Source organism: Panulirus ornatus, chromosome 8 (genome assembly GCF_036320965.1).
Source record: "Panulirus ornatus isolate Po-2019 chromosome 8, ASM3632096v1, whole genome shotgun sequence".
Classification (NCBI taxonomy): domain Eukaryota; kingdom Metazoa; phylum Arthropoda; class Malacostraca; order Decapoda; family Palinuridae; genus Panulirus; species Panulirus ornatus.
Genome location: NC_092231.1, coordinates 33,901,457 through 33,927,446, shown reverse-complemented (window position 1 = coordinate 33,927,446; position 25,990 = coordinate 33,901,457). Strand labels below are relative to the sequence as shown.

The 25,990-nt window shown below is 41.1% G+C and overlaps 1 protein-coding gene across 1 annotated transcript in view; it reads left to right on the top strand.

The window, feature by feature from the left end:
• The window catches only part of LOC139749894 (PAX3- and PAX7-binding protein 1), a 393,872-nt gene that overhangs the window by 119,658 nt on the left and 248,224 nt on the right, over positions 1-25,990 (top strand). The window contains 2 exon segments of the mRNA XM_071664284.1: positions 10,167-10,246; positions 25,139-25,344. Coding sequence (XP_071520385.1) covers positions 10,167-10,246; positions 25,139-25,344 — 286 coding nt within the window.

Below are 25,990 nucleotides of genomic sequence, written 5' to 3'. Positions count from 1 at the left end.
TCACATGAATCAGCTACCAGCACTGTATCATCAATGAACAACAACTGACTCACTCCCAAGCCCTCTCATCCACAACAGACTGCATACTTGCCCCTCTCTCCAAAACTCTTGCATTCACCTCCCTATCAACCCCATCCATAAACAAATTAAACAACCATAGAGACATCACTCACCCCTGCCGTAAACCGACATTCATTGGGAACCACTCACTTTCCTCTCTTCCTACTCGTACACATGTCTTACATCCTCGATAAAAACTTTTCACTGCTTCTAGCAACTTGCCTCCCACACCATAAATTCTTAATATCTTCCACAGAGCATATCTATCAACTCTCTCATATACCTTTTTCGAGATCCATAAATGCTTCATACAAATCCATTTGCTTTTCTAAGGATTTTTCACATACATTCTTCAAACACCTGATCCACACATCCTCTACCACTTCTGAAACTATACTGCTCTTCCCCAATCTGATGCTCTATACATGCCTTCACCCTCTCAATCAATATCCTCCCATATAATTTCCCAGGAGTACAGAACAAACTTATACCTCTGTAATTTGAACACACCTTTATCCCCTTTGTCTTTGTAGAATGGCACTATGCATGCATTCTGCCAATCCTCAGGCATTTCACCATCAACCATACATACATTGAATATCTTTATCAACCTGTCAACAGCACAGTCACCCACTTTTTAAATGAATTCCTCTGCAATACCATCGAAACCTGCTGCCTTTCCGGCCTTCATCTTCTGTACAGCTTTCATTACCTCTTCTCTGTTTACCAAACCATTTTTCCTGACCCTCTTACTTCACACACCACCTCCACCAAAACACCCTATAACTGCCACTCTGTCATCAAACACATTCAATATACCTTCAAGATACTCACTACATCTCCTTCTCACTTCACCACTACTTGTTTTTAACCTCCCCATTAACCCCTTCACCAATGCTCCCATTTGTTCTTTTGTCTTTTGTCTAACGCACTTTATTTACCTTCTTCCAAAACATCTTTTTATTCTCCCTAAAATTTAACAATGCTCTATCATCCCAACTCTCGTTTGCCCTGTAATTAACCTCTTGCACCTTTCTCTTGACCTCTTGCCTCTTTTTTTTTATACATCTCCCAGTCAATTGCACTATTTCCCTGCAAAAATTGTCCAAATGCTGTCACTGCTTCCCTAAATACATCTCATTCCTCCCCCACTCCCCTTATGTCATTTTCACTCACCTTTTTCCATCCTCACTCAATCTCTCCTAGTACTTCCTCACATAAGTCTCCTTTCCAAGCTCATTTACTATCACCACTCTCTTCACCCCAACCTTCTTTCTTCTTTTCTGAAAACCTCTACAAATCCCTACCTTCGCCTCCACAAGATAATGATCAGACATCCCTCCAGTTGCCCCTCTCAGCACATTAAAATCCAAAAGTCTCTCTTTCACGTGCCTATCAGTTAACACAATCTAATAATGCTCTCTGGCCACGTCTCCTACTTACATATGGATAGTTGTGTATATCTTTCTTTTTTAACCTGGTATTCCCAATCACCAGTCCTTTTTCACACACAAATCTACAAGGTCTTCACCATTTCCATTTACAACACTGAACACCCCATGTACACCAATTTTACCCTCAACTGCCACATTCCTCACCTTTGCATTCAAATCACCCATCAGTATAACCTGGTCTCACTCATGAAAGCTGTTAACACACTCACTCAGCTGCTCCCAAGACACTTTCCTCCAATGGTTTTTCTTCTCCTTACCAAGTGCATAGGCACCAACAGTCACCCATCTCTCTCCATCCACTTTCAGTTTTACCCATATCAATCTAGAGTTTACTTTTTTACATTCTATCTCATACTCCCACAACTCCTATTTCAGTAGTAGTGCTACTCCTTCCTTTGCTCTTGTCCTCTCACCAACCACTGACTTTACTCCCAAGACATTTCCAAACAACTTTTCCCCTTTACCCTTGAGCTTGTTTCACTTAAGAGCCAAAACATCCAGGTTCCTTTCCTCAAATATACTACATATCTCTCCTTTTTTCTCATCTTGGTTACATCCACACACATTTAGACACCCCAGTCTGAGCCTTCGAAGAGGATAGGCACTCCTCACATGACTTCTTCTGTTTCCCCTTTTAGAAAGTTAAAATACAAGGAGGGGAGGGTTTCTAGCCACCACCCAGTCCACTTAAGTCGCTTTTCATGACACGGGGGTAATATGTTCTCAGTATTCTTTCTCCCCTATCCCCTATTTATTATACTTAATTGCCGTCTTTTGCGTTAGTGAGGTAGCGCTAGGAAACAGACAAGGAATGGCCCAACCCATCCACATACACATGTATATACATAAACGCCCATACACTCACACACACACCCATACATATACATTTCAACATATACATACACAGACATATATACACATGTACACATCCATACTTAATGCCTTCATCTATTCTCGTTGCTACCCTGCCACACACAAAATAGCAACCCCCCCCACACACACACACACACACACAAAAACACCCCCCCCCCACACACACACACACACACACACACACACACACACACACACACACACACACACACACACATACACACACCATGCGCTTGTATGTGAAGCAGTACCAGGAATAGACAAATAAGGCCACATTTGCTCATACTCAGTCTCCAGGTGTCATGAGTAGAAATGCACCGAAACCACAGTTCCCATTCGTCCAATCCTGTCACACATAAAAAACTGCACCACCCTCCCCCCTCCACGGGCGAGTTAGCACTAGGAAAAGACAACAAAGGCTACATTCGTTCACACTCAGTCTTTAGCTGTCATGTGTAATACACTGAAACCACAGCTTCCTTTCCACATCTAGGCCCCACAAAAGTTTCCATGGTTTACCCCAGATGCCTCATATGCACCCTGATTCAGTCCATTCACTGCACGTTGACCCCGGTATACCACATCATTCCAATTCACTCTATTCGTCACATGCCTTTCACCCTCCTGTATGTTCAGGCCCCAATCGCTCAAAATCTTTTTCACTCTATCCTTCCACCTTCAATTTGGTCTCCCACTTCTCTTTCTTTCCACCTCTCACACATAAATAATTTATTTAATTTATTGTACTTTGTCACTGTCTCCCTTCTTAGTGAGGTAGTGCAAGGAAACAGACGAAAGAATGGCCCAAACCACCCACAATACATATGTATGTACATACATGCCCAAATACGCACATATGCATACTTGTACATTTCAACATATACATACACAGACATATTCCTATATATGCATGTACATATTCATACTTGCTGCCCTTGTCTATACCTGTCGCCACCCCGCCACACATAAAATGGCACCCCTCACCCCCCCCCACATGTGCGTGAGGTAGCACTAAGAAAAGACAACAAAGGCCATGTTCCTTCACACTCAATCTCTAGCTGTCATATGTAATGCACCAAAACCATAGCTCCCTTTCCACATCCAGGACCCACAAAACTTTCCATGGTTTACCCTAGATGCCTCACATGCCTTGGTTCAATCCATTGTCAGCACGTCGACCCTGGTATACCATATTGTTCCAAATCACTCTATTCCTTGCACGCCTTTCACCCTCTTGTATGTTCAGGCCCCGATCGCTCAAAATCTTTTTCACGCCACCCTTCCACCTCCAATTAGGTCTCCCACTTCTCCTGGTTCCCTCCACCTCTGTCATGTATATCCTCTTTGTCAGTCTTTCCTCACTCATTCTCTCCATGTGACCAGACCATTTCAATACACCCTCTTCTGCTCTCTCAACCACACTCTTTTTATTACCACACATCTCTCTTATCCTTTCATTTTTTACTTGATCAAACCACCTCACACTCCATATTGTCCTCAAACATCTTATTTCCAACACACCCAACCTCCTCTGCACAATCCTACTCATAGCCCATGCTTCACAATCATATGACATTGTTGGAACCACTATTCCTTCAAACATACCCTTTTTGCTCTCCAAGATAATGGTATCACCTTCCACACATTCTTCAACACTCCCAGAACCTTCGTCCCCTCCCCCACCCTGTAACTCACTTCCGCTTCCATGGTTCCATCTGCTGTTAAATCAACTCCCAGATATCTAAAACACTTCACTTCCTCCAGTTTTTCTCCATTCAAACTTACCTCCCAATTGACTTGTCCCTCAACCCTACTGAACCTAATAACCTTGCTCTTGTTCACATTTACTCTCAGCTTTCTTCTTTCACACACTTTACCAAACTCAGTCACCAACTTCTGTAGTTTCTCACCCGAATCAGCCACCAGCGTTGCTTCATCAGCAAACAACAACTGACTCACTTCTCAAGCCCTCTCATCCACAGACTGCATACTTGCCCCTCTTTCCAAAACTCTTGCATTTACCTCCCTAAGAACTCCATCCATAAATGAAATTAAACAGTCATGGTGGCATTATGCACCCCTGCCACAAACCAATATTTACTGTGAACCAATCACTTTCCTCTCTTCCTCCTCATACACATGCTTTACATCCTTAATAAGAAATTTTCACTGCTCTAGCAACTTACCTCCCTCACCATTTCCTCTTAATACCTTCCACAGAGTATCATTATCAACTCTATCATATGCCTTCTCCAGATCCATAAATGCTACATACAAATCCATCTGTTTTTCTAAGTATTTCCCACATACATTCTCTAAAGCATACACCTGATCCACACAGCCTTTACCACTTCTGAAAGCACACTGCTGTTCCCCAAGGTGATGCTCTGAACATGCCTTTACCCTCTCAATCAGTACCCTCCCATTTAATATCCCACGAATACTCAACAAACTTATACCTCTGTAATTTGAACACTCACCTTTATCCCCTGTTCCTTTGTACAATGGCACTATGTATGCATTCTGCCAATCCTCAGGCACTTCACCATGAACCATACATACATTGAATATCCTCACCAACCAGTCAACAACACAGTCACCCCCTTTTTTGGTAAATTCCACTGCACTTCCATCCAAACCCGCTGCCTTACTGGGTTTCATCTTCCGCAAAGCTTTCATTACCTCTTTTCTGTTTACCAAATCATTCTCCCTGACCCTCTCACTTCGTACACCACCTTGATCAAAGCATCCTATATCTGCCAATCTATCATCAGACACATTCAGCAGACCTTCAAAATACTCACTCCATCTTCTCACTTCCACTACTTATAATTACCTGACATTACCCCCCCTTCACCGATGTTCCCATTTATTCTCTTGTTTTATGCACTTTGTTTACCTCCTTCCAAAACATCTTTTTATTCTCCCTTAAATATAATGATACTCTCTCGCTCCAACTCTCATTTGCCCTCTTTTTCACCTCATGCACCTTTCTCTTGACCTCTTGCCTCTTTCTTTTATACATCTCTCAGTCATTTGCACTATTTCCCTGTAAAAATCATCTGAATGCCTCTTTTGTCCTTCTAAGAATCTTACTTCGTCGTCCCACCACTCACTACCCTTTCTAATCTGCCCATCTTTCTCATGCCACAGGCATGTTTTGCACAAGCCATCACTGCTTCCCTGAATACATCCCATTCCTCCCACACTCCCTTTATGTCATTTGCTCACACCTTTTCCCATTCTGAACTCAATCTCTCCTGGTACTTCCTCACACAAGTGTCCTTTCTTGGCGAGCTCACTTACTCTCACCACTCTCTTCACCCCAACATTCTTCTTTTTTGAAAACCTCTACAAATCTTCACCTTTGCCTTCGCAAGATAACGATTGGACATCCCCCCAGTTGCCCCTCTGATCACATTTCTTCGAAGTCTCTGTTTCACGCACCTATCAATTATCAAGTAATCCGATAACACTCTCTGGCCATCTCTCCTTCTCACATACATATCCATAGGTATATCTCTCTTTTTAAACCAGGTATTCCTAATCACTAGTCCTTTTTCAGCACACAAATCTACAAGGTCTTCACCATTTCCATTTGCGACACTGAACACCCCATGTACACCACATTACTCACCTTTACATTTAAATCACCCATCACTATAACCCGGTCTTGTGCATCAAAGCTGCTTACACACTCACTTAGCTGCTCCCAGAACACTTGCCTCTCATGATCTTTCTTCTCATGACCATGTGTATAGGTACTGATAATCAACCATCTCTCTCCATCCACTTTCAATTTTACCCATATCAATCTAGAGTTTACTTTCTTACACTCTATCACATATTCCCACAACTCCTTCATTAGGAGGAGTGCTACTCCTTCCTTTGCTCTTGTCCTGTCACCAACCCCTGACTTTACTTCCAAGACATTCCCAAACCACTCTTCCCCTTTACCCTTGAGCTTTGTTTCACTCTGAGCCAAAACATCCACTTTCCTTTCCTCAAACATACTTCCTATCTCTCCTTTTTTTTCTCATTTTGGTTACATCAACACACATTTAGACACCCCAATCTGAGCCTTCGAGGAGGATGAGCACTCCCCACTTGACTCATTCTGTTTCCCCTTTTAGAAAGTTAAAATACAGGGAGGGGAAGGTTTTTAACCCCCCACTCCTGTCCCCTTTAGTCGCCTTCCACAACACGTGGGGAATGCTTAAGAAGTATTCTTTTTCTCCTGTCCCCAGGGATAGGGGAGAAAGAAATCCATCTGTTTTCCTAAATATTTCTCACACACATTCTTCAAAGCAAACACCTGGACCACACATCCTCTACCACTTCAGAAACGACACTGCTCCTCCCCAATCTATTGCTCCGTACATGTCTTCACCCTGTCAGTTAGTACGCTCTCATACAATTTTCCAGGAATACTCAACAAACCTATGTCCTTGTAGTTTGATCACTGACCTGTATCCCCTTTGCCTTTGTACAGTGGCACTATACATGTATTCTGTCAATTCTCAGGCACTTCACCATGATCCATACATACAATGAATATCCTTGCCAACCAATCATCAACTTAGTCATCCGCTTTCTTAATAATTTCAACTGCAATACCATCCATATTCACTTGCCTTCATCTGTTCCCGGTACCACCCTTCCTCACAGGAAATGGCCTTGTCACCCACTGCACTAGCGAGGTAGTGCCAGGAAAACAAACAAAAAGCCTACATTCATTCACACTCAGTTCCTACCTGTCGTGAGTAATCCACTGAAACCATAGCTTCCTATCCACATCCAGGTCCCACAGACCTTTCCATGGTTTGCCCCGGACATTTCACATTCCATGGTTCAGTCCATTGACAGCATGTTGATTCTGGTTACCACATTGCTCCAATTCACTCTATTCCTTGCACGCTTCTCACCCTCCTGCATGTTCAGGCCCCAATTGCTCAAAATCTTTTTCACTCCATCCTTCCATCTCCAATTTGGTCTCCTGCTTCTCCTTGTTCCCTCCACCTTTGGCACATATATCATCTTTGTCAGCCTTTCCTCATCCATTCTCTCCATATGTCCAAACCATTTCAACATACTCTCCTCTGCTCTCTCAACCATACTCTTTTTATTACCACACATCTCTCCTAACTTTTTGTCACTTCCCTGATCAAACCACCTCACATCATATTGTCCTCAAACATTTCATTTCCAACACAGCCACCCTCCTCCATACAACCCTATCTTTAGCCCATGCCTTGCAGCCATATGTTATTGTTGGAACTACAATTCTTTCATCCGTACCCATTTTTTATCCGAGATAACATTCTCTCTTTCCACACATTCTTCTGGCTCCTAGACCCTTTGACCCCTTCCTCACCCTATCACTGACTTTGACTTCTATGGTTTCATTCACTCCTATGTCCACTCCCAGATATCTAAAACACTTCACCTCCTCCAATTATTCTCCATTCAAACTCACACCCCATTTAACTTGTCCCTCAACCCTGCTGAAACTAATAACCTTGTTCTTATTCACATTTACTCTTAACTTCCTCCTTTCTTAACTTTTCCATACTTCAGTTTCTCACTCGAACCATCCACCAGTGTTGTATCATTGGCGAACATCAACTGACTCACTTCCCAGGCCCTTTCTTCCCCAACGAACTGCATATTCACCCCTCTTTCCAAAACTCTTGCATTTACCTCTCTAATCACCCCATCCATAAATTATTAGCCATGGGGACATCACTCACCCCTTCACTTTTTTCTCTTTTTTTGTGGTGATAGGGTAGAAAGAATACTTCCTACGTATTCCATGCATGTCATAAGAAGGTGACTAAGAGGGATGGGAGCAAGGGGCCAGAAATCCTCCCCTCCAGTTTTACATATCCAAAAGAAGGAACAGAGAAGGGAGCCAAATGATTTTTCCCTCTAAGGCTCAGTCAGCTGTTTTTTAACATTACCATCAGTTATGTGCTGTCAAATGACTGTTGATCAGAAATACTTGTTTTAAAATGAGGGATATGCACAAGTATACATATGTGAGTGGGAGTGATGGTCATTGGGCATTATTAGAGTACATATTGATTTATTAATATGGAAAAGTGACTTTTGGATGTAAATGTACTGAGAGGGGCTGTTGGTGGGATGTCTGATCACTGTCTTGTGGAGGTGAGGGTGAATATTTGTAGAGATTTTTGAAAAAGAGGAAACAAACTTCGGGAGAAGAGAGTAAGTGAGCTTAGAAAGATGTGTGAAGAAACACCAGCAGAGATTGAGTAGAATGGCAAAAGTTGGGAGCAAATGAAGCAAGGGGAGTGGATGAGGAATGAAGGTATTTAGGGAAGCAGTGATATTATGTGCAAGAGATGCAGGTGGCATGCAAAAGGTTGAGGATGAGCAGATTAGAGACAGATAGTGACTGATGGGATAAAGAAGTAGTTTGTTAGTGAAAGAGAGAAGAGAGGCCTTTGGGAGGTACTTACAAGGAAGGAGTGCAAATGATTTGGGGGGTATATAAAAGAAAACAAGAGGAGGTCAAGAGGAAGGTGCAGGGCTTGAAAAGGAAGGCAAATGAAAATTGTAGTAAGATAGTATTATTAAACTTCAGATGAATAAAAAGTTAACCATCACACATGATATCTCTTGTTGGTTCTTAATCTTCAATTTCTCTATAATACTTCAGATGAATAAAAAGTTAACCATCACACATAATATCTCTTGTTGGTTCTTAATCTTCAATTTCTCTATCATATTCACTCCAGAAAGCATCCCTAACCTCTCCTATGTTATTACATTACAGTCATATTCACATGAATTAATTTATACTGTTTGAACTAATAATCTTGTATCTCAGACATCCCTCACCCCTTTTCTAATATTATATTACAGTCATTTTCACATATACATGAACTAATAATCTTGCATTGACACACTTATAATAACGTCTTTTCAAACCAATCATCTTTCATTAACAGTGCCACATCTTTTCTTTTATAACTATCTGTTTCATCATACACCTATCACTTTATCTCACTTAAGGTACTATTAGTCCTAGGCCTCAAAAAACCTAACGTAATTTTCCCTTTATAATAGTATTTCCAGCTTACATCACCTCACAATCCACATTATCACATAAGCATACATCTCTTCAGATACAGCTACATGTACATGTGAGGCCAAATGCACCCTTTTTAGGAACTATTCATATGAACAAGGATCCCCAGCTCAACCCAGCAGGCAAACAGAAATCTGTAAGATTCCCTTATGTTTGAAGATGGGTAGGACACCAAGTTGTTTCTAAAGGAAGTGATAGCCTCTGTTTCATAAACAAAGACGTTTTGCTTTGATTCAACCATAGAGCATGTGAAGCAGTCATTGTAAAACATGGAGTAGTCTGTTAGGCTTGGCTGTGGATGTTAGACCCTGGTTGTGGTACATTTTATACTGCAGTGAGAGGATATGAATGAATATTATGCCATTGTTCATTTGTTCCTCACATTAATTCTCAAAGGTGGGAAAGACAATTCGATTTGAAAAACAGTAATGATTAAATCAAGGAGTCTTCAGCATTTGATAATTTGGAACACATGAATTGTTTAAACAGCATAATAAGGAAAAGATCAATCTTTCTTATAAGCTATTTCCCTTTTAACAGACCCCAAAAGCACCATTTACTCTATTTTTATGTTGATTCTTATGTCTGAATTTAACCTTTCTGTGATAAGAATTGTTTTATTTTGATGTGATGTAAATATAGTGTATGAGTCACTGTTTTTACAGCAGAGGGTGGTAGCGACAACAGCGATCATGAACGAGAATGGGAAAAGCAGCAGTTACTGAAGGCTGGAGCAAACGCTAAGGTATGTTTATCTGGAAATGCTGCTTTTCCAGTGAAGCTTTTCTTATTAGAGTCTTGTGTTACTGCATCATCTCTTATCCTTCAAGGCTTTTAGTGACACAGGGAAAGTACAGATTAATTGCATATATCAGTCTACAAGAGGTATGTGTATTGCTTAAGGGAATGTGATGTGTTGCATCAGGGATAGAGCATATTAGGCCATAAAATTCAGCTACCTTAAATCCCTCTCCACTTTTTCATTTCCTGGAATCAGTGTAAAGTTGTTCTTCATAAAGTCAGTCTTACCCTTAAAAAAAGTGGATCTAACTTGTGATGAATCTCTGATCATTAACTGGAAGCATCTCCAGTAACTTCTGTATAGTAATGCAGGCTTTCACTCAACTTAATAAATCCATAGCTAACTCTTCAGCTGGTATAACCACTCTTTTTGGTACCTTGCTCTTCTCTTCTTTTGATTTGGGTGATTTTATGTTTATTCCTTCCCCATCTTTTCCCTCTGAATGCGGGCCTTCCTCGATTTTCCTTATGCAGGTCCCAAGTACAGCTTTATGTGGACAACGCGTACAATTCAGGTGGCATTCTTCCTCATATCCTAAGGAATGTGTTTCTGGACTAGCACTTGCTCTTGTAATGTAAACCTATTTCATCTGTCTCAAAACCCAGACTTTTCCTTCTTGAAAGCATCCTGTGGTACTACCCATTCCTGAAGAAAGGAAACCATTCAAACCCATTCAACATTCATTCCATTGCTTCCTCTTTCATTATCTCAGAAATCTTTAAATTTCTTTTGAACTTACTTTTCAAACACTTAGAATCCCATTCGTTTTTTTCTGATCACCATTATGGCTTTTTCACTGCAAGGCCCGCTGGTGATCTCTTATGTATGAATTGTCTCTGGTATTCCTATTGTAGCAATTTGGTGAATCTTTTGTTGTGGCTCTAATCTCAAAGCTTTTGCTGAGATTTGATATTAGTTCCACTTTGTATGCTTAACTTCTCTTTTCCCTACATCATGCTGATACTCACTGTTTTTCTTTAACTGAGCACATTTTCTTCTAAGCCCATTCACTGTGACCTACTGTAAATATAAAGATACCCATGTGTACACAGGGATTTCAGTAAATCAAAGTGCTAAGTATTTCATATATTTTGACCTTATAATTGGCAGAATACTTATCTCTGAGTGACAAAATTTTCTGGTGCTCTCTTGATCTTACGTATGAGGTTTCGTCTGAGGTTTTCTCTTTCCACAACATTTCATTTCGTGGTGCTAAAACATTTAGGTTCTCTGGTGTTTGCTTAAGCACAAGTCAGTCTTACAGTATCTCTGCTCTGGGCTTTAGATAGGTCAGCAGGGGCCGAAGATGGCCCAGCATCATGTGGATATCATACTGTCTTTCCAACATTTCTAATGATACTGACTCATATACTGAAAAACAATTGGCTTGTTGTGTAGCACCTGTTTCATGCATTTCCATTTCCTAATACTGTCACCTTTTTTCTTCTTGCTGATACCTTAGGTGCTAAATGTAAGATGTTGCCATAGCTACATCCCACAGTCAACCTACATTATTTTTGGTATTGCTGTCGCAACACCCCACTGTGAATGGGTTGGCATAGATATGTGTAGTATCTTTGGAGTGGGAAAGTAGTAATATAGGTTAAATTCAGTAGTGCTAAAATTCAAATTATACATATCTTTCTGAAAGTCACTCATTCCCCTCTGTTCACATAAAAAACCCAAAGTGAGGGAGGGAATCCGAAAGAGGGGATTTTAGAGATGAGACCACAGTGCCACATCCTTTCTAAAGCTTTGGATATATCAAAGGCGAATACATATAATTCCCCAAAATCTTTTAGGGATGACAACCAGACATTAGTAAGTTAGGAAAGAATATTTTCAGTGGATCTCACCTTATGAAAGCCATACAAGTGATCAGAGAGAAGGCTGTGAGATTCAAGATGTCTGAGGATGTGGGAGTTGAGGAGGGATTCAAAGATACTGGTAATTGTAATGTCAAGCAACAGGATGATGGTTAAAGGGGTTAGAATGGTCACCCTTCTCAGGGATGGGATGTACCCATGCATGCTTACAAGAAGAGTTGAAAATTTTGGTTTTTAAACAAAAACAGAATGGACAAGCAAGCTTAGGTGCAAATTCAGAGGCACACTTTTTTCAGTTAGGTAGAGTTAGAGCAGAAATGGAAAACCAAGAGAGTTGCTTTGTCTTTGGGAGAGATGGCTATAGTACTGTCTGAATGGAAAAGGGAAGGAAAGATAAAGCAACAAAAGGTCTTAGTGATGCCCTTAGCAAAAGACCAGAAAGACCAATCAGAGGATGAAAAGGAATGGTTATTGCACTTACTTTGAATAAAGGAATGCTTTGCCTCCCAGATAGCTTACTTGCAATTATTACGGGCAGTTATAGATGTTGAATGGGAGTCGGAAGAAGGAAAATTTTCCAAACCAGACATGCCTGATCCCTTGACTGAATGGCCTCAGAACAGGGATGGTTGAACCATAGCTTGGAAGAAGAGGTCATCTTGAAGGATAAGGGGATCAATGTTTCCATTACCAGAGCAATAACCTTTGCTGTGCATGTGATTGAAACAAAGCATCACGACATAAGAGATGGTGGTAATATACCTAAGGGAGGTCAGAATATAAATTTTGTAAGTTATTTTAGCTTTGTTGTAATGCCAATAATTACATTTAGAAGGGGCTGCTGAAAGGGAAGATGCTATTTAGATAGATACATTTATGAGAGTGTGGTCAGATGAAGCAAATAGGGGCGAGATTATTCAGTTGCAGCATGAAGGACTAGAGTTGAAAAAATAATCCAGAATATTAGGAGAGTGGTCACAGCAGTCAGGAGTATAGGTGGAGTGGGAGATAGTTTGCTCTAGAGCAGTGAGAATGTAGAACATGAGGACCAAAATCCCCCACCATCCTATATTGGAGTATTTCAACCATTTTCTATGATGAATGTGGAAATCCTCTAGGATGCCACAGTCTCATGGCTGGAGTTTAGATATTCAAAGAAGGATACAACATTTTTAGAATTAGGAGAGCAGTAGGTGAAACAAAGGGAAAGTGTGGTAGTTAGGAGAGAGATTTTGAGTCAGAAAACTTCAGATTTTGGTGACATGGTCTTTGAGGTGAAAGAAAGGGAAAGTGTGGTAGATGGAAGAGAGATCTTGAGCCAGAAAACATCAGAGTTTGGTGACTAATGACCTTTGAGGTGAAACAAAGGGCAAGTGTGGTAGATGAGAGAGATGTCTTTAGCCAGAAAACATCAGAGTTTAACTTATGGTCTTTGAGGTGAAACAAAGGGAAAGTATGGTAGTTGGGAGAGAGATTTTGAGCCAGAAAACATCAGAGTTTGGTGACTAATGGTCTTTGAGGCATGTAACAGTTGTGTTGATGTTAGAATAAGCACATACACCACCTTTGAACTGGAATCTTTAGTGGAGGTTATTGCTGGATATGAAAAAGGGGCTTGTTAGAACATCATTTGACAGTTCGGTGTCAGAGGGTAGTAAGGTATTAGGAGAGGTACTAAACAGATGGTATTCAATAGAAGAGAGGTTACTAGAGTGACTATAAATGTTGGGATAGAGAATAGAAAAAGAGGCATGTTTAGCAGAGAGGGAAAGGTTGTGGGAGGGGCCTGTACTTCTACTGTCTGAGCCCTCCCTCTCACTGGGACAATTATGGGGCTGTTGATAGTATTTCAGTCTCAGTAAACAAAGGCCCATCAGGAAAAAATGTAGAGAATGATTGAAATGTCAAGGATTATGTATTATTTGAGATGAAGACTTAAGATAGAAATAATCTAGTAAGATAAGATAGTGTTCTCAAGGCAAATAAAGAGTGGTTTGATACTACGAACTTTAGAAATTACATACGGAAATGTTATTAAAACAGGAGGTTTGGGATGTAAATCACTGATTATTTTTGTCATGGAAGATCATTTATCAGATATGGATCAAAGGCAAAAGGAGGAGGAAATGCATGTTAAGAAACTACTGAAGGCAATGGATTGTTAGATGCAGTTTCCATGATAAAGTAAAGGGGAAGAGTTGATGTTTTTAACCAAGATGTAAGGGGCCAACCAGTTATGGCTGTGGTTGTGGTTATATTTAACTTGGAGCCATCAAGCTGGGAAGTACTTAGGAGCAAGGTGGAATTTACTAGGCAATTCATGAAATATGATAAGTAATAGGAAGAGAGGGTGAAATGCAAAGAGTACAGTCAGATGACAAACAACTGGAGATGTCACACATGCAAAAGGACAGAGCATCCTTGGTAGTGCTGCAGAGAGGGTAGGAGTGTTCGGAGATGGTAATGTCTGACTGAAAGTAATGTTTTCTGATGTTGATGGATAAAGAGTAGGTGAAACCTGTTATTGTTGGAGTCATGGACACTAAGCTTACCAAGAAGATAAGATTTCACCTGTTCTTCTCAGAGAGGTACAAGATAGCAAGAAAGGAAGAAGGTAAATGCAGGAGTGTATTATCCTTTTTGATAAAAGACAGCCTAGAGTTTCAAGAAATAGTGGAAAATGGCACATTTAGACAATACACAATGGGAAGAGCAACTGTAAGGAGGAAGTGCATGGTGGTGCTTATTTTTTATTATACTTTGTCGCTGTCTCCCGTGTTAGTGAGGTAGCGCTAGGAAACAGACGAAAGAATGGCCCAACCCACCCACATACACATGTATATACATACACCTCTGCACACGCACATATACATACCTATACATCTCAACGTATACATATATGTACACACACAGACATATACATATTTGCACATACATAATTATACTGTCTGCCCTTATTCATTTCCGTCGCCACCCTGCCACACATGAAATAACAACCCCCTTCCCCCGCATGTGCGCGAGGTAGTGCTAGGAAAAGACAACAAAGGCCACATTCGTTCACACTCAGTCTCTATCTGTCATGTATAATGCACTGAAACCACAGCTCCCTTTCCACATCCAGGCCCCACAGAACTTTCTATGGTTTACTCCAGATGCTTCACATGCCCTTGTTCAATCCATTTACAGCACGTTGACCCCGGTATACCAAATCGTTCCAATTCACTCTATTCTTTGCATGCCTTTCACCCTCCTGCATGTTTAGGCCCCGATCACTCAAAATGTTTTTCACTCCATCTTTCCACCTCCGATTTGGTCTCCCATTTCTCCTCATTCCCTCCACCTCTGACACATATATCCTCTTTGTCAATCTTTCCTCACTCATTCTCTCCATGTGCCCAAACCATTTCAAAACACCCTCTTCTGCTCTCTCAACCACACTTTTTATTACCACACATCTCCCTTACCCTATCATTTCTTACTCAATCAAACCACCTCACACCACTTATTGTCCTCAAACATCTCATTTCCAGCACATCCACCCTCCTCTGCACAACTATATCTATAGCCCAAGCCTCCCAGCCATAAAACATTGTTCGAACCACTATTTCTTCAGACATACCCATTTTTGCTTTCTGAGATAATGTTCTCGACTTCCACACATTTTTCAACGCTCCCAGAACTTTTGCCCCCTCTCCCACCCTATGACTGACTTCTGCTTTCGTGGTTCCATCTGCTGCCAAATCCACTCCCAGATATCTAAAACACTTCACTTCCTCAATTTTTCTCCATTCAAACTTACCTCCCAGTTGACTTGTCCCTCAACCCTACTTTACCTAATAACCTTGCTCTTATTCACATTTACTCTCAACATTCTTCTTTCACACACTTTACCAAACTCAGTCAACAGCTTCTGCAGTTTCTCACCTGAATCAGCCACCAGCGCTGTATCATCAGCGAACAGCAACTGACTCACCTCCCAAGCTCTCTCATCCACAACAGACTTCATACTTGCCCCTCTTTCCAAAACTCTTGCATTCACCTACCTAACAACTCCATCCATGAATTAAATAATCATGGAGACATCATGCACCCCTGCTGCAAACCAACATTCACTGAGAACCAATCACTTTCCTCTCTTCCTACACGTACACATACCTTACATCCTCGATAAAAACTTTTCACTGCTTCTAACAACTTACCACCCACACCATATATTCTAAATTCCTTCCACAGAGCATCTCTATCAACTCTTTCATTTGCCTTCTCCAGATCCATAAATGCTAGATACAAATCCATTTGCTTTTCTAAGTATTTCTCACATACATTCTTCAAAGCAAACACCTGATCCACACATCCTCTACCACTTCTGAAACCACACTGCTCTTCCCCAATCTGATGCTCTTTACATGCCTTTACCCTCTCAGTCAATACCCTCCCATATAATTTCCCAGGAATACTCAACAAACTTATACCTCTTATATAACCTTCAAAGAATTTAAACAATCCAGAATGAATATATAGTAGTAACACACTAGATTGATATGGGTAAAACTGAAAGTGGATGGAGAGAGGGGTGATTATTGGTGCCTATGCACCTAGGCATGGGAAGAAAGATCATGAGAGGCAAGTGTTTTGGGAACAGCTGAGTGAGTGTGTTAGCAGTTTTGATGCACGAGCCTGGGTTATAGTGATGGGTGATTTGAATGTGAAGGTGAGTAATTTGGCAGTTGAGGGAATAATTGGTGTACATGGGGTGGTCAGTGTTGTAAATGGAAATGGTGAAGAGCTTGTAGATTTGTGTGCTGAAAAAGGACTGGTGATTGGGAATGCCAGGTTTAAAAAGAGAGATATACATAAGTATATGTAAGCGGAAGTGGATCATAGGGTGGGGGAGAGGGCGAAAATCCTGGGAGCCTTGAAGAATGTGTGGAAGTCGAGAACATTATCTCGGAAAGCAAAAATGGGTATGTTTGAAGGAATAGTGGTTCCAACAATGTTGTATGGTTGCGAGGCGTGGGCTATGGATAGAGTTGTGCGCAGGAGGATGGATGTGCTGGAAATGAGATGTTTGAGGACAATGTGTGGTGTGAGGTGGTTTGATCGAGTAAGTAACGTAAGGGTAAGAGAGATGTGTGGAAATAAAAAGAGCGTGGTTGAGAGAGCAGAAGAGGGTGTTTTGAAATGGTTTGGGCACATGGAGAGAATGAGTGAGGAAAGATTGACCAAGAGGATATATGTGTCGGAGTTGGAGGGAACGAGGAGAAGTGGGAGACCAAATTGGAGGTGGAAAGATGGAGTGAAAAAGATTTTGTGTGATCGGGGCCTGAACATGCAGGAGGGTGAAAGGAGGGCAAGGAATAGAGTGAATTGGATCGATGTGGTATACCGGGGTTGACGTGCTGTCAGTGGATTGAATCAGGGCATGTGAAGCGTCTGGGGTAAACCATGGAATGCTGTGTAGGTATGTATATTTGCGTGTGGACGTATGTATATACATGTGTATGGGGGTGGGTTGGGCCATTTCTTTCGTCTGTTTCCTTGCGCTACCTCGCAAGCGCGGGAGACAGTGACTAAGCAAAAAAAAAAAAAAAATGTATGTAAGTAGGAGAGATGGCCAGAGAATGTTATTGGATTACGTGTTAATTGATTGGCGTGCGAAAGAGAGACTTTTGGATGTTAATGTGTCGAGAGGTGCAATTGCAGGGATGTCTGATCATTATCTTGTGAAGGTGAAGGTGAAGATTAGAGGTTTTCAGAAAAGAAGAGAGAATGTTGGGGTGAAGAGAGTGGTGAAAGCAAGTGAGCTTGGGAAGGAGACTTGTGTGAGGAAGTACCAGGAGAGAATGAGTGCAGAATGGAAAAAGGTGAGAGCAAAGGATGTAAGGGGAGTGGGGGAGGAATGTGATGTATTGAGGTAAGCAGTGATGGCTTGCACAAAAGATGCCTGTGGCATGAGAAGCGTGGGTGGTGGGCTGATGAGAAAGTGTAGTGAGTGCTGGGATGAAGAAGTAAGATTATTAGCGAAAGAGAAGAGAGAGGCATTTGGATGATTTTTGCAGGGAAATAGTGCAAGTGACTGGGAGAGGTATAAAAGAAAGAGGCAGAAGGTCAAGAGAAAGGTGCAAGAGGTGAAAAAGAGGGCACATGAGAGTTGGGGTGAGAGAGTATCATTAGATTTTAGGGAGAATGAAAAGATGTTTTGGAAGGAGGTAAATAAAGTGCGTAAGACAAGAGAACAAATGGGAACATTGGTGAAGGGGGTTAATGGGGACGTGATAACAAGTAGTAGTGATGTGAGAAGGAGATGGAGTGAGTATTTTGTAGGTGTGTTGAATATGTTAGATGATAGAGTGGCAGATATAGGGTGTTTTGGTCGAGGTGGTGTGTGAAGTGAGAGGGTTGGGGGGAATGATTTGGTAAACAGAGAAGAGGTAGTGAAAGCTTTTCGGAAGATGAAAGCTGGCAAGGTGGCGGGTTTTCATGGTATTGCAGTAGAATTTATTAAAAAAGGGGTGACTGTATTGTTGACTGGTTGGTAAGGATATTTGGTGTATGTATGGCTCCTGGGGAAGTGCCTAAGGATTGGCAGAATGCATGCATAGTGCCATTATATAGAGGCAAAGGGGATAAAGGTGAGTGTTCAAATTACAGAGCTATAAGTTTGTTGAGTATTCCTGGGAAATTATATGGGAGGGTATTGATTGAGAGGATGAAGGCATGGACAGAGAGCACCAGATTGGGGAAGAGCAGTATGGTTTCAGAAGCGGTAGAGGATGTGTAGATCAGGTGTTTGCTTTGAAGAATGTATGTGAGAAATACTTAGAAAAACAAATGGAATTGTATATAGCATTTATGGATCTGGAGAAGGCATATGACAGAGTTTATAGAGATGCTCTGTGGAAGGTATTAAGAATATATGGTGTGGAAGGCAAGTTGCTAGAAGCAGTGAAAAGTTTCTATCAAGGATGTAAGGCATGTGTACGAGTAGGAAGAGAGGAAAAAGATTGGTTCTCAGTGAATGTTGGTTTGCGGCAGGGTTGTGTGATGTCTCCGTGGTTGTTTAATTTGTTTGTGGATGGGGTTGTTAGGGAGGTGAATGCAAGAGTTTTGGAGAGGGGCAAGTATGCAGTCTGTTTTGGACGAGAGAGCTTGGGAAGTGAGTCAGTTGCTGTTCGCTGATGATACAGCACTGGTGGCTGATTCGTGTGAGAAACTGCAGAAGCTGGTGACTGAGTTTGGTAAAGTGTGTGAAAGAAGAAAGCTGAGAGTAAATGTGAATAAGAGCAAGGTTATTAGGTATAGTAGGGTTGAGGGACAAGTCAATTGGGAGGTAAGTTTGAATGGAGGAAAACTGGAGAAAGTGAAGTGTTTTAGATATCTGGGAGTGGATTTGGCAGTGGATGGAACCATGGAAGCGGAAGTGAGTCACAGGGTGGGGGAGGGGGCGAAAGTACTGGGAGCGTTGAAAAATGTGTGGAAGGTGAGAATATTATCTCGGAAAGCAAAAATGTGTATGTTTGAAAGAATAGTGGTTCCAGCAATGTTAAATGGTTGCAAGGCATGGGCTATAGATAGGGTTCTGCGAAGGAGGGTGGATGTGTTGGAAATGAGATGTTTGAGGACAATATGTGATGTGAGGTGGTTTGATTGAGCAAGTAATGAAAGGGTAAGAGAGATGTGTGCTAATAAAAAGTGTTTGGTTGAGAGAGCAGAAGAGAGTGTTTTGAAATGGTTTGGCCACTTGGAGAGAATGAGTGAGGAAAGATTGACCAAAAGGATATATGTGTCAGAGGTGGAGGGAACATGGAGAAGTGGGATATCAAATTGGAGGTGGAAGGATGGAGTGAAAATGATTTTGAGCAATTGGGGCCTGAACATACAGGAGGGTGAAAGGCGTGCAAGGAATAAGAGTGAATTGGAATGATTCGGTATACCGGGGTGGACGTGCTGTCAGTGGATTGAACCAGGGCATGTGAAGCGTCTGGGGTAAACCATGGAAAGCTCGAGACTGTGTGTGAACGACTGTGGCCTTTGTTGTCTTTTCCTAGCGCTACCTCGCGCATGTGCAGGGGGAGAGGGGTGTCATTTCATGTGTGGCGGGGTGGCGACGGGAATGAATAAAGGCAACAAGTATGAATTATGTACATGTGTATATATATATGTATATGTCTGTGCATGTATATATATGTATATGTTGAGATGTATAGTTATGTATATGTGCGTGTGTGGACGTGTATGTATATGCGCGTGTATGTGGGTGGGTTGGGCCATTCTTTTGTCTGTTTCCTTGTGCTACCTTGCTAACGCGGGAGACAGCGACAAAGTATAATAAATAAATAGAAAAATACTGAAGGGACACTCAGGATGGTACATTAAGTAGTGAAGAACTCACTCATTTAAATGGTAAAGTGCTGATAATGGGGTGCTTCAGTTATAAAGAGATAACTGGAGGAATTTGGATTTTCGCGGTGATGGAGACATGTATAAATATATAGAGTGTTTACAAGGAAAATTTCCTAAACCAGCATATCAAGGAGTGCATAAGGATGGAATGACTATCATTTCTAGATTTTATCATCAGACATACTAGCATGGATACACTTGTTGGTAGAGGTGATCATCCAATGCTCAAGTTTGACGTTTTGGTTAAAGAGGACATTGAAAGAAAAGAGGTGAGACAGGACATGCTCTTGGAAACTACAGGCTTCATTAATTTTTATGGTAACATAAATTTTGAAATGGTGTTCAGGAACCAGGGCTTTGTAATGAGATATCTTATGAAATTTACAATGAAAGAAGAGAGATATTGGTACCTCATGCTTTGAATACAGAGGTAATGGTAAGAAAGAGCAAAGAATGGTTTAATAAAAGATGTTAAAAAACAAAAAAGCTTTGATATGTGCAGTTGTGAAGGCACAGATGGCATACCAACTGCTCAGCAGTTGCAAGTATAAGAAAGCATGGAATTAATATATATGCAAGGTAAGAAAGGAGGAATAAAGAAACTTTGAAAAGACTTTCATGGACAAGGCATGTGAGACACAAAACCATTTCCATGAATTCATCAGTTGTCATTTGTCAGTTAAGGAGCAGCTAAGCAGGCTAAGGGATTCACAGGGAAGAACTGTAGAGAAAGATGTAAGGATGTTTTAGGAACTGAGTAACAATGGGAAGGATATTTTGGAAATCATTGAGGTATCTTTAAATGATGGAATTTTTTAAAAAAGGGGGTGACTGTGTTGTTGACTGGTTGGTGAGGATATTCAATGTATGTATGGTTCATGGTGAAGTGCCTGAGGATTGGCAGAATGCATGCATAGTGCCATTGTACAAAGGCAAAGGGGATAAAGATGAGTGTTCAAATTACAGAGGTATAAGTTTGTTGAGTATTCCTGGGAAATTATATGGAAGGGTATTGATTGAGAGGGTGAAGGTATGTATAGAGCATCAGATTGGGGAAGAGCAGTGAGGTTTCAGAAGTGGTACTGGTTGTGTGGATCAGGTGTTTGCTTTGAAGAATGTATGTGAGAAATACTTAGAAAAACAAATGGATTTGTATGTAGCATTTATGGATCTGGAGAAGGCATATGATAGAGTTTATAGAGATGCTCTGTGGGAGGTGTTAAGAGTATATGGTGTGGGAGGTAAGTTGCTAGAAGCAGTGAAAAGTTTTATCGAGGATGTAAGGCATGTGTACGAGTAGGAAAAGAGGAAAGTGATTGGTTCCCAGTGAATGTCAGTTTGCGGCAGGGGTGCATGATGTCTCCATGGTTGTTTAATTTGTTTATGGATGGTGTTATTAGGGAGGTAAATGCAAGAGTTTTGGAGAGAGGGGCTAGTATGCAGTCTGTTGTGGATGAGAGGGCTTGGGAAGTGAGTCAGTTGTTTGCTCATGATACAGCGCTGGTGGCTGATTCGTGTGAGAAAGTGCAGAAGCTGGTGACTGAGTTTGGTAAAGTGTGTGACAGAAGAAAGCTGAGAGTAAATGTGAATAAGAGCAAGGTTATTTGGTTCAGTAGGGTTAAGGGACAAGTCAATTGGGAGGTACGTTTAAATGGAGAAAAACTGGAGGAAGTGAAGTGTTTTAGATATCTGGGAGTGGATTTAACAGCAGATGGAACCATGGAAGAGGAAGTGAGTCACAGGGTGGGGAGGGGCCAAAGGTTCTGAGAGTGTTGAAAAATGTTTGAAGGGCAAGAGCATTATCTCGGAGAGCAAAATTGGGTATGTTTGAAGGAATAATGGGTCCAACAATGTTATATGGTTGTTAGGCATGGGCTATAGATAGGGTTGGGCAGAAGAGGGTAGATGTGTTGGAAATGAGATGTTTGAGGACAATATGTGGTGTGAGGTGGTTTGATCGAGTAAATAATGAAAGGGTGAGAGAGATGTGTGGTAATAAAAAGAGTTTGGTTGAGAGAGCAGAAGAGGGTGTTTTGAAATGGTTTGGTCACGTGGAGAGAATAAGTGAAGAAAGATTGACCAAGAGGATATGTGTGTCAGAGGTGGAGGGAACGAGGAGAAGTGGGAGACCAAATTGGAGATGGAAGGATGGAGTGAATAGATTTTGAGTGATGGGGGCCTGAACATACAGGAGGGTGAAAGGTGTGCAAGGAATGGAGTGAATTGGAACGATGTGGTATACCGGGGTCAACGTGCTGTCAGTGGATTGAACCAGGGCATGTGAAGTGTCAAGGTTAAACCATGGAAAGTTTTGTGGGGCCTAGATGTGGAAAGGGAGCTGTGTTTTCGGTGCATTACACATGAGAGCTAGAGACTGAGTGTGAACGAATGGGGCCTTTGTTGCCTTTTCTTAGCGCTACCTCACATGTGTGCGGGGGGAAGGGGGTGGCATTTCAGTTGTGGCAGGGTGGGGACAGGAATGGATGAAGGCAGCAAGTATGAATATGTATATATGTTTATGTCTGTGTATGTATATGTATGTGTATGTTGAAATGTATAGGTATGTATATGTGTGTGTGTGTGGGCATGTATGTATATACATGTGTATGTGGGTGGGTTGGGCCATTCTTTCATCTGTTTCCTTGTGCTACCTCGCTAATGTGGGAGACAGTGACAAAGTATGTTAAATATAGATCAATAAATGCAGAATACTGAAAGGCTCATGGTTCATGTAAAATTTCACCTTATGTGCTAAATGTGTACAGATATGCAAGGTAAACCACTTGAAGTACTGTTAAGGATGTTCCTGTTGAAAGACAAACTACCAAGGGAATGGAAAAGGGCTAACATCATTCCTAGATAAGAATTGAGACGAGAAACAGGTGGCAAACTACAGGCCAGTCTTTGTAGTGAGTGTGGCTTGTAAGGTTTTGCAAAAGATTATTAGAAAGCAAATAGGTGATTTTTGTGGAGAAGTTACCTAGATGAGAAACAGCAAGGTTTGAGGGAAAAGAAATCATTCAACTAGCCTTTTAGAGTTCTGCTAGAGTGTGAGCTCACTCCTATACAGAAGGGAAGGCTGGGTGAACTTATGTATGTGGGCTGTCAGAGAGTTTTTACACTGTACCACATTGGAAGATGATTAAAAGATTAGATCACTGGGCAGGAATAAGGGGGAAACTCCTTTGATGAATAGAAAATTATCTTGGTGGGAGGGAACAAAGGGTGCCTGTCACAGGATCCTTTGCAGGTAGTTTGTGGTCATCAGTGAAATACCACAGGGTTTAGGTCTGGGACCAATAGTCTTTTTAATGTATGAATGTGACTTGCCTGAAGGTATGGGTTCTTATTTGAATGTATTTACAGTTGATGCAAAGATCTTGAGGGAAGTGTGAAATGAGGAGGATTGCATCAGCTCACAATGGTACCTAATCAGACTCCAAAGCTGTTCTGAAATATGGTTGATGAAAAGAAATGAGGATGGGGCAAAGCAAGAGATGCCATTGCTCAATATGATTATTATCTAGCAGGAAATGTGCTTTAGGATTTTGTGCATGAAAAGAACTAAGGAGTTGATTTCGTCCCTAACCTGCTACCAGAGTCTCATATTAGGAGGATAGTTAAGGAGACAAACTGTCAGGCAAATATTGGGATAGCCTTCAATTCTGTGAATAAGGAAACATTTAGCAAACTATTCATATCATATGCAAGTTTGTAGCTAGAATATACATTTCAGGATTTTTTATCACATCTAAAGAAGCACAAAGAGCTACTCAATTTCCTAATCTATGCTACCATAGAAAATTGTTAAGTTCTGTGTAGTTTCTGTGATTATATTTTTTCCACAAATTCTGTCTCATCTCTGTATGCTTATGCTTGTAGGACAGACTGTATACGAGGGAAATGTAAGTTTTGAAGTTTCAAAAAAACTTCTTTACCAAGTGTGACTACTTCTGTGTTGAAACCCAAGATTTTTAAAATCAGAGCTGCTGGCCAGCTAGGAGTGAGAAAGCCAATGACATCATCTCTGTGGTGGTCTTTGATTGGATGAAAGTGGTCCTGAAATGTGCAAGCTACCACTGTATTGCTGGGAGGATGGTGATAGTTAAGAGAGATCAGTGTTTTCCCACTGGAGAGGAAAAGGGATAGAAGCTGCTAACCTAGATTTTTGTAAACAGTATCCATGTTCACAGGACACATCCATGGAGAGAAAAGTTTTTCATATTTCAATATCTAGATTTTTACTTTTGTTCTTTTTTATTTATCTCTCTTTTCTTTGTCTTTCCTTGATGACATATTTCTGCTTCCTTTACAGATTCTGCAGCTGAGACATTTCTTCACTGTTTTCATGCCTTATATTTTTCTGTGTATGTTACAGTTTTTATTCACTTTTATGAGAGGCAAATCTTGTAGATTTCAGTAAATATTTGTTATTGTTAGGTCTATGACACATGATTTTTATTGAAAATTTGGAATATACAGTGTTTTGGAGGCTTTGTATATGATACCAATTTCTGAATATAGGGAAGAGTGGAGATTGTAATTGCTGCCTTAGATGAAGTATATTAAGAATATAGTAATGTAGCTTGTCATTTTTTGTTGATAGGTGGCAGGAGCAGGTGATGGAGAGCTAAACCAGGAAGGTGGTGACTCCAGCACCATACAGTTCACTCCTCTTGATAATGGAACAACTCTTGGGAACCAGGACCAACGCTTGTGGGGCACTGAGACTCTCATTCCTTCATCCTCTGCATCACTTCCTCGCCCATCCAACTACCAGGCGGAAGGGATCATCAAACGACTTCAGGACAGGTAGCCACCACCCAAATCAACAACAGCCCGCGACTGGGTTCAGCCGTCCAGCCTTTTTAAGGCTGAGCCATTCCAAGATTTAAGGGCTCACCCACAGTTATAGAGCCAGTGGTATTCTGGCTACTGTGGCTATAACATCGTTAGCATTGTAATGTTCATTTTAACTCTCTCGTGTTTCAGGGATATGACTAATCACAGTAAATATAGTACTGTGATCTTGTTGCTATATTTGACTTGAATAAGATTGGTTTTAGAACGAATTAGGAGTTTTCCAGGATTTATGCTTTTCATGAGACGTGGAAATTTTTTATATGAATTTCCAGATCATTGCATTTTGGTATGGGTTTCTTTGAATAACTGGGTTAAAAAAAGGGACGTTCATAAATGCACATGGGTGAGTGAGATTGATGATTAGCTGGTGATACTGGATTATCTCCTGATAAGAGAGACATGCTAAAGAGAAACATTTGGATGTAAATTTGCTGAGAGGGGCAGCTGATGGGATGTCTGATCCCTTCTATGTTGAGTTTTTGTTTCTTGAATCTTTAGGAAAAGAGGAAATACAATGGAATACAAGTTCATATATACACTGATTAATGTTCCACTATTTGAACTCTCTGTGAGCTCTGCAGTATCACTAATAGTC